At 38.3% G+C, this 9,686-nt stretch overlaps 1 gene segment (V, D, J or C); it reads right to left on the bottom strand.

Annotated features, from left to right (window-relative positions):
- Positions 1 to 1,417: 1,417 nt before the first annotated feature.
- Positions 1,418 to 2,141, bottom strand: LOC114489368. The segment is given in 2 exon segments: positions 1,418 to 1,860; positions 2,024 to 2,141. Coding segments are annotated over 2 exon segments (366 nt in total).
- Between the last annotated feature and the right edge of the window lie 7,545 nt (positions 2,142 to 9,686).

Genomic DNA, 9,686 nt, shown 5'->3' with positions numbered 1-9,686 from the left:
TGATTTAATATGTTGTCTTTCCTTAATAAAACAAACTAATTTGCTAGTAACTGACAACCAAAACTCACCCAAGAGTGATCATCTCACCATACCAGTCACCAAAGATAAACACCTTTAGAAAGAATATAAAAGATTTTAAAGATAACCTACCACTGACCGAGCGTAGGAGAATTAGGAGATTAATTACCAATACAAATTCTTTCATTACATTGATTTATTAGTAACATGAAAAGAAATAACATATTTAATTTAAAAAGGTTGTGGTTAGTAATGCTTCATTCAGTCAAAACATGAAGACAAGACAGGGAGATTTGTCTAAAGCTATCTGTAAATTATCCATTCATCTAATGCCTGTGTGCATTTCACTAATAATAGTAAGGTAGCTAGGAAATACTTATTAAAATGTCCCTCTATAGCCCATACTGGAAACAAAAAGTACAAGTCTAGAAAAAAATTTTATTGTCTTCAAATAACAGAGCTTTATTGAGAAAGAAAGATGTGTATTCATGAAAAGAAATTATACATTCTTAATGAACAAAATAATCAAATATACACAATAAGGAGTTTTAATATTCACAAATCAATTTATAGATTTAATTCTATCACAAAACTTAAATTAAAATTATGAATAAATACCAGAATTCACCTTTCTGTTTTTAACAAACATCTACTGATTATCAACTATGTGAAAAGGGTTGTGCTAGGTACTGAGGCTATAGCAGTAAATAATAAACAACTCTGTCTTCTAAATTCTATCAGAGACTAAATGTGAACAAATATGTACAGAATTTGGTAAAAGAGAATTGCTTTGTGGGTTTAATGGGAAGCTCACATTCTCAAGACACTTCCAATCCTGATTGCCTCAAATACACAAATAATATACCATCACTGAGTTCTGGGGAAAAAAAAATGTCACATTTTTTTAAAAAAGAAAGTGATCAGACCACATGGAAAAGATGGTCACATTTTGTCACAAATGAAGAAGAAAATTAATATAAAACTGTAATTTATTAAAATCTCTCAGAGATATTAAAAAGCAGATTTTGTAGGAGAAGAATTGATGAAATTGAAAATGCTCAGTTCATGATATATAATTCAATGAATGAATTATGATTCTAATTATAATAAAAATTGGTACAAAAATGTATTTAGGTATTACCAGTATTATCTGACTACATAATTATCAACTTCACATTTTTTACTCTACATATATTATACATTTGGCATATCATTATTTTTAATAGAAAAATTAAAAATGTTGTTTTGAAAGCACAATATTAACAACCCAACCACAATAAGGATTGTGATACTAATGATAAGGGTATTTTAGTGGGACAGGAGTTTGTATAGCAAATATAAAATAATCGTTAAAGCTTAGATTTTAAAATTAAACATTACTAACTGACTTCAATAATTCATTATGCAGCAGTTTTTTCAACAAAATGTTCTAACACTTTGTTGGTCACCTTGAAACTAACCTTTCTATTAAGTGTTTTCAACATACAACACAGTAATTTCCACTAAGAGACAGGTTTGTGTACAGGATTCAGGTGCTTGGGAGGCAATGTGTACTTGCTGCACAGAAGTACACAGCTGAGTCTCCAGGCTGGGTGTTTTTGATGTGCAGGGAGAAATGCCTGGCTGTCTTATTCAATAAAACAGTGAGTTTTTCTTGCTGCTTTTCATTCTCATTTGAACGAATGTGTATAATGAGCTGAGGACCTTTTCCAGCTTCTTGCTTATACCACGGAAAGTATTGTGAGGCACTGTCTGAATAAGAACAGGTGATGACAGAGGTGTTTCCCTCCTGGACACTCAGGGTAGAAGCATGCTGATCCACTTTCTCTCCTCGGCTGACACCTAGGCAGCAAGAAATATTCAGAGAAAGGACAAGAGTAAGCAGATTATTATGCTGCAGCATGTTCTTTCTCTACAGTAACTAAGGAAACCCAAATAAAGCCAGGCTTGGTTTCTAAAAGAATATCCACTAATACAGTCTATTTCCCATTAACCCTCAACTCACAGTCCAGCTGCAGCCAAAAGAACATGAGGAATGCTCCAATGGATGTCTTCATTCTTCTTACTTGAGATCAATTGTGGACCTGCTACCTACAGCCAGAGGAGTTACTGCTATTATCAAGTTATCTCTTTTCCTCTAACAATCTGAAAATATGGGTTTCTCATGTTCTCTCCCTAGCCAATAAGAAAAAGACTGTGTTTCTGTCAAAGCCTATTCATTCAGAACCACTAAAATGAACCCTCCACGTATTCTGCATCAGCAGAGGTGCACTACCACCTTGTGGTCACATCTCTAACTCCTGAACTAGCTGGCTAGTTATTTTACCCTGTGCCTATGAGAGACTCAAACACATAAAGACAGCAATACATCAAACAAATTAATTCTTAGATCAGAGATTAAGAATGTACAGATCAATATTTATCTGATCTCTTCAATATGCCTCTTCACACAACTGAGCCATTTTTAATATTTTAGAAGGATGCAGATACTACTGGTACTTATTCAACAAGGGCCTGAGTTTACATGTTTTTAAACCAGGAAAGTGCCCTGATTCACTCTCATAAACAAAGAAAATATAAAACCTTCCTTTTCAAACTGCGGTACATATACGGAATGAATTACTACTCAGCCATAAAAAGGAAAGAACCCTTACCCTTTACTATAGCATGGGTGGACCTAGCAGGTATTATGCTAAGTGAAATAAATTATACAAAGAGAGACAAATACCATGTGATTTCACTTAAATGTGGAATCTAGCCCTGGTTTGTGTGGCTCAGTGGATTGAGCACCAGCCTGTGAACAAGACAGTTGCTGGTTTGAGTCCAAGTCAGGGCACATGCCTATGTTATGAGCCAGGTTCCCAATAGGAGAAGGGAGGCAGTGCAAGAGTCAAAGCTCTTTCTTAAAGTAGTATGTAAGTAAAAGGTCAGTATGAAGGAGAAAACTATTGGATGTTTTAAACACCTATGTCAAACTCTGCTCCTCTAAGTCGATCTTGCCTGTGACCTTGCTATTCCCACAGAATAGATAGTACCAAAGTGGAAATTAGGAATCTTCCTAGGCTGGACTGCTATTAAAAATAAAGAATTAAATATCCATGGTAAGGGAGCATGGGGATATCTTCCATGAGCTATTAGTATTTCCACCATAGAAAACTATTTGACTCATGGGTTGGGTTGAATTGCAGTAAGAAATATGATATACTCTAAGAAATCTTTTCTAATGCTGTGTCATATATTCCTCAAAGTATTGAAAAAGTACAATTTCTGTGAAAACATCAGCCTGCAGATTCAGAAAATGAAACCACTTATAAGTTTATTCTTGAGGTGGTTTCATTTTCTTAACAAGACAGGTGGCATGACATAAAATGCAGTTCCTGAGTCTAATCCGTATTGGAATTTTTTCTACAGAATAAGCCAACTCTCCTGGCATGGATTCCTGCCTCCCTGGCCATCACTGTCTCAGATCTCATAATCTATCATTTTTCTCCCAAACTCCACTACAATGTTCTTTCCTCAAGACATTGATAAAGTCTTTCAGACCTGTGAGTTTCCAGAGTTATCTTTCTCTACCAATAACCCTTTCACATTCACTTTAATTCTTGATTTTTTTATCTTGATTTTATGTAAGAATAAATCTAGGTACACATAAATATTCCCTGTGTTTGCTCAGAGAATAATACAAGCAGAAACTGACCCTAAAGAACAGATCGTGAGAAATGGTTCCTGGGAAACCAAGACTACCTCATTTCCAGAAGTGGGAAATCCTTCCTGTGATTTGAACTCTCTGCTCCTCTAGAATTACAAAGAATAAATCTGATCTCTCAAATCTCACACTTTTAAAGATTTAAGGACAGCTACGGTGAAGAATATCAACTCAGTATATAAATATATGTATATCTATAAAATGTTTGTTTTTTAGTATGTAAAACTTCTGGGTTTTTTAAAAAAATATTTTATTGATTATGATATTATGGTTGCCCTAATTTTTTCTTCCTTTTATTCTCCTCCATCCTGCACTGCCCCGTCCTCCAGCATTTACCCCCTTAGTTCCGGTCCATGGGTTATACATGTAAGTTCTTTGGTTTCTCTCTTTCCTATACTATTCTTAACCTATACCTATTTTATGCCTACCAATTATGCTTCTTATTCCCTGTACATCCCCCCATTCTCCCCCTCTCCTTCCCCACTGATAACTGTTCGTATGATCTTCATTTCTATGACTCTGTTCCTGTTCTAGTTGTTTGCTTAGTTTTTGTTTTTTAGCTTCAGTTGTTGACAATTATCAGTTTGTTGTCATTTTATTGTTCACAGTTTTTGATCATCTTCTATTTCTTAGATAAGTCCATTTAACATTTCATATAAAAGGGTTTGGTGGTGATGGACACTTTTAACTTGACCTTATCTGAGAAGCACTTTACCTGCCTTTCCATTCTAAATGATAGCTTTGCTAGATAGAGTAATCTTGGATGTAGGTCCTTGCCTTCATGACTTCAAATACTTCTTTCCAGCCCCTTCTTGCCTATAAGGTTTCTTTTTTGAAATTAGCCGATAGGCTTATGGGAACTGCTTTGTAGGTAACTGTCTCCTTTTCACTTGCTGCTTTTAAGATTCTCTCCTTGTCTTTAATCTTGTGTAACTTAATTATGTGCCTTGGTGTGCTCCTCTATGGGTCCAACTTCTTTGGGACTCTCTGGGCTTCCTGGACTTCCTGAAATTCCTAGAAGTCTATTTCTTTCACCAGATTGGGGAAGTTTTCCTTCATTATTTGTTTAAATAATTTTTCAGTATCTTGCTTTTCCTCTTCTCCTTCTGGCACTCCCATAATTTGGATGTTGGAATGTTTAAAGTTGTACCAGAGGCTCCTAAGTCTCTCCTCATTTTTTTGCATTCTTGCTTCTTCATTCTGTTCCAATTGGATGCTTATTGTTTCCATTTGTTCCATATTGTTGATCTGAGTTTCGGTTTCCTTCCCTTCACTGTTGAGTCCCTCTGCATTTTCCTTTATTTCACTTCGGGTAGCCTTCATTTCTTCCTCCATTTTGTGACTGAACTCAACCAATTACCAGTGTTTTGAACCTTGCATGAAATAGGTTGGCTATCTCCTTGTAGCTTAGTTCTTTTTTCTGGAGATTTGACCAGTTCTTTCATTTGGGCCACATTTCTCTGTCTCAGTGCACCTGTTACCTGTAAAGGGCAGAGCCTTAGGTATTCACCAGGGCTGGGCAATCCTCTTTGCTGTGTGGTGGCACCATCTATGAGCAAGGGATCAGAGAAGGAAAAATGCCACTTGCACTGTTCTTGTTACACTTTCTGTCACTTGCCTCGCTTCTCACAAGCAGTTTGTGCCCTTTAGGTGCTGATATGCAGGTGGTTGGGTCTGTGCTTGTTTTAGGGCCCTGTGGGTCTCTCCAACATATTCTCCTGTGAGGCTGGAAGTTTCTTCTACTGCCACAATCCCCACTGATCTTTTCCTCAGACTGTGGTTTTGAGTCTTTAGTTTCCCCATGCTGAAACCCTGGGTTCTGTGGTCCATCTGGCTCCCTCACTTTCCCCTAAACTTGTCTGAGTGCAAATGTGGGATTGCCTGTGCAGTCCGCCAGCCATGCCTTGCCTGCCCAGTCCTCCTGCCTCCTTGCAATGTCCTCTCTTTATCTCTGCCCATCTGGGCCCCTCCTGCTGCCTGATTGAATGTTTCTTCAACTCCTTGGTTGTTCTGGTTTTTCTTTGTTTTCAAATTTGTTGTTTTCCTTGCTTTGGTTATGTGAGGAAGTGAAATGTTTCTGCCTACACCTCCATCTTGGCCTCCTCCTGTTGTCAATGGTTTCTTTTTCTATGCAAATACTTTTTAGTTTCATGGAGCCCTATTTGCTTATTTTTTTCTTTTTGTTCCCTTGCCTGAAGAGATAAACCAGAAAAAACATATATTGCTATGAAAAATGTCTAAGATTTTACTGCCTATGTTTTCTTCTAGGATATTTATGGTCTCACAGCTGTCAGAATGGCTATCATCCATAAACACACAAATGACAAGCATTAGTGAAGATGTGGAGAAGAGAGAACGCTCCTGCGCCATTGACAGGAATGAAGGTTGGTGTAGCCACTGTGGAAAACATAGTGGAATTTCCATACAAAAAAATTAAAAATGGGACTGCCTTATGACCCAGCAATTCCACTCTGGAAATGTATCCAAAGAAACCCAAAAAACTGATTCAAAAGAATATATGCACCCCATGTGCACTGCAGTGCTCTTTATAATAACCAAGATTTGGAAGTGGCCCTAGTGCCCATCGGTAGATGAGTGGATACAAAAGCTGTGCTACATTGACACATAGGAATACTACTCATCATAAGAAAAAGGAAATCTCACCTTTGTAACAGCATAGATGGATTTACAGGATACTAATGAATAAAATAACAAACAACATAAAAACAAACTCATAGATACAAGGAACAGACTGACAGCTGTCAGAGTAGTGGGGAGCTTGGGATGAAACAGGTGGTGGATTAAATGAAAAAAAATTCATCAACACAGACAACAGCATGGTGATTACCAGAGGGAAAATGTTGTGGGGGTGGGTGGAAGAGGGTAAACAGGGGGTGAGTGGTAACAGAAAAAGAATAAACTGTGGATGGTAAGAGCAAGATGCAGTGTGCATGTGATATATAAGGGGTAAACCCCCCAAAACAGAATTTATTTATAAAAATATCGTGTATTTATTCTTATATGTTTAAACTTCAGTCACCTTCAAAGTACTCTCCACTTGATGCGATACCCTATAAGATGTTTTTCCACTGTTCAGAAGTTTTTGAATTCGATGATTTGATGCCTTAAAGGGCTACTGACGTTTTTTGTTTCACCACCTCCATAGCAGCAAAACAATCCCCTTAGAGGACTTTTTTAACTAAGGCAAGGGAAAAAAACCTGTTTGGGTGAGATCAGGTGAATAGGGAGAGTGGGACAGGGGTCAGGTCATTTTTGGTCAAAATCTGCTGAACATTTAGCTCAGTGTAGTCAGGTGCCCACATAAATCACCCATCATGAAATGAGCAAACACAATGAAAGAATCCCTCAAAAACAATTCACTGAAGCCAAATGCAGCTTCTCAACACAAGGCCAGCTCCTGAACTGATACAGATGGCCTCCTAGAACACTCACATAGTGGGAGAAGCTCATACTACCAGGGATCCTGCCCTCCAGAAGATAATTCCAGGTTTATTTGGACCACCCTCGTATGATAGAATTCTACTTTTGAAATCTATATAATTTTATTGACCAATGTAATCCCAAAATTCAATTTAGGAATAAACTAAGTAAAAACAAGGGGAAAAGTATCATTAGGTAATGATTTTAGTGGAGTTGCTTTTCTAAAATTCTTTAACTCTTTGTGCAAATTAGTTTCATGTAAGTATGAATTAAATGTTTTAAAGCTGTAATTTTCCCTGGCTGGCGTCGCTTAGTGGATTGAGTGCGGGCTGCGAACCAAAGTGTCACAGGTTCGATTCCCAGCCGGGGTACATGCCTGGGTTGCAGGCCATAGCCCTCAGCAACCGCACATTGATGTTTCTCTCTCTCTTTCTCCCTCCCTTCCCTCTCTAAAAAGTAAATAAATAAAATCTAAAAAAAAAAAAGCTGTAATTTTTTCAGTCATTTTAGGGTCACAGAAAAATTAAGAAAAAGGAACAGAGATTTTCAATGTACCTCCTGCCCCCACATATACACAGCCTCCTCCATTTGTACTTCCCCACAAGAGTTGTATATTTCTTACCCCTGATAAACCTACATGGATCACCCACATTCCCACTGAATTGTAGGATTTACTCTCTGTGTTGTACATTCTATGGGTTTACACAAATGTATAATGGGGAAGAAAAGAGGCAAAAGAAGTGAAATGACAGCACTGAAGAGACTAATTTTAGGACCAAAAAAACATTGTGGAACATAAATTTGAAATTCCAAAGATGTGGAAGGTTACTATGGGCTCTACATGCCTGCCCTTGGAAGGGGTGGAGCTGCAGGCCCAGCTGCAGTTTGGGTACAGGCTGCAGGTCACCTGGAAGCACTGTGCCTCTGCTGCACAGAAGTAAGAGGCTGAGTCTTCCAGCTGGGAGGTTGTGATGTGCAGTGTGCTATACAGTTCCTTAGATTTCAGGGAGCAGCTTAACCTTCCAACCTGCTTTGACTCTGAAGTCAAGTAAAACAGACTGATGAGTTCACCACCAGGATTCTGTCGGAACCACTGCACTTGGTACACTGTGGCAGAAAAATTGCATCTCAGAGTAGAGTTGGTTCCCTCCTGGAGGCTCAGGGCTGGAGGACCCTGCTCCACATTCAGCCCTCTCACCCCTGCTTGGAAAAAAAAAGACACAAATGATATCACTGGGATAAATGATGCAACTTCTAGACTTGTAAAGTATCCCAAGAAACACCCAAGTAGGACCATGTAGGAACTCTGTATAAGATCCCCCTTCCTTCTCCCACAACCATCTATGGACAACCCCAGTCCCCACCTAGAATGGCCCCAACTCACAGCAAACCTGGACCCACAGAAGCCACAGCAGAGCTCCCAGGTGTGTCTTCATGACTGTCTGCACACACACTGTGCTGTCTCTGCCCTTGCTCTGTAGGATGTAGAGTCCTGGGCCCAAGCCAAGTTTCTTCCTTCAGTCAATATGCTCCACCACACTCACAACACCATTCACATCTGAGCTCTGTCATTTATCTTAACAACAAACTCCACCCACAGTGGCCCAGTGAAACAGCACAATCATGTCTCCAAAAGTCTGGGTATGAACAGTGCAGAATGGTAAAGAGTAATATATACAATGTATGAAGATATACAATGTATGAAGATATACAGCTTGTTTTTTTCTTAAAATACTTATGTATAACAAGTTTGTGAGATAATACGTGAGGAATGGGGGATCGTGGTTCAGGAAGAATCAGTGTTTCAGACATAATGTATGACCTTAAAGAATCCAAAGATGAGTGACCCCATATTTCCAAAATTGCATGGGTTGGAAGAGAATATGAGAATTCATTCATATAAATATTCTCAAAAAGAAAAGCTGATAGTATTGTGCATTGCATAAGTTAATCCAATTTTTTAAATCCATGGAGTTCTAGAAACCAACACATATAGTCACTATCTGCCTAGATAATGACTCCAACAAAATTAGCTTGAAGTGTATAATGTCCACTCTGATTTGATTTCGACATCTCCCCACACCTGTCCATGTCTTGGGCACCCTGCTGACCCCAGAGGTGACTCTGATCTAACCACACTATGCTGGTCAAATTATTAATGTCCTCTCCCTTTTCTTCCACTTTCTTCTTTACTTTTTCTTCTGTTCTCTTTTTTGTTGTTAATTTTTTCTTGTTCCTTCCACTTTCACGGAGATACATGAAAAGGTAGGATATTTGGGGTATTGGAATAACTTGTGGGTCATTGGTTTGGGGACATTTAGTCATAACAATTAAAAAAAATTAAAAAAGGTTATGGAGATGTTTTCTGTTGAGCCTCCATGCTCACAATGACCAGCCAAATCCTCACTCCTGTGACTCAGCACAGGGAATCATTCCCACAGTGGATGTACAATGTATGGAGTCCAACTTTCTCAAGTTTACACTGAGTGACTGAGCTGAAAACCAGAGATGAATTTACACA

The sequence above is a fragment of the Phyllostomus discolor genome, chromosome 1, assembly GCF_004126475.2.
Source record: "Phyllostomus discolor isolate MPI-MPIP mPhyDis1 chromosome 1, mPhyDis1.pri.v3, whole genome shotgun sequence".
Classification (NCBI taxonomy): domain Eukaryota; kingdom Metazoa; phylum Chordata; class Mammalia; order Chiroptera; family Phyllostomidae; genus Phyllostomus; species Phyllostomus discolor.
The sequence above is the reverse complement of the archived record's forward strand: the minus strand, read 5'-3'. Positions and strand labels throughout refer to the sequence as shown.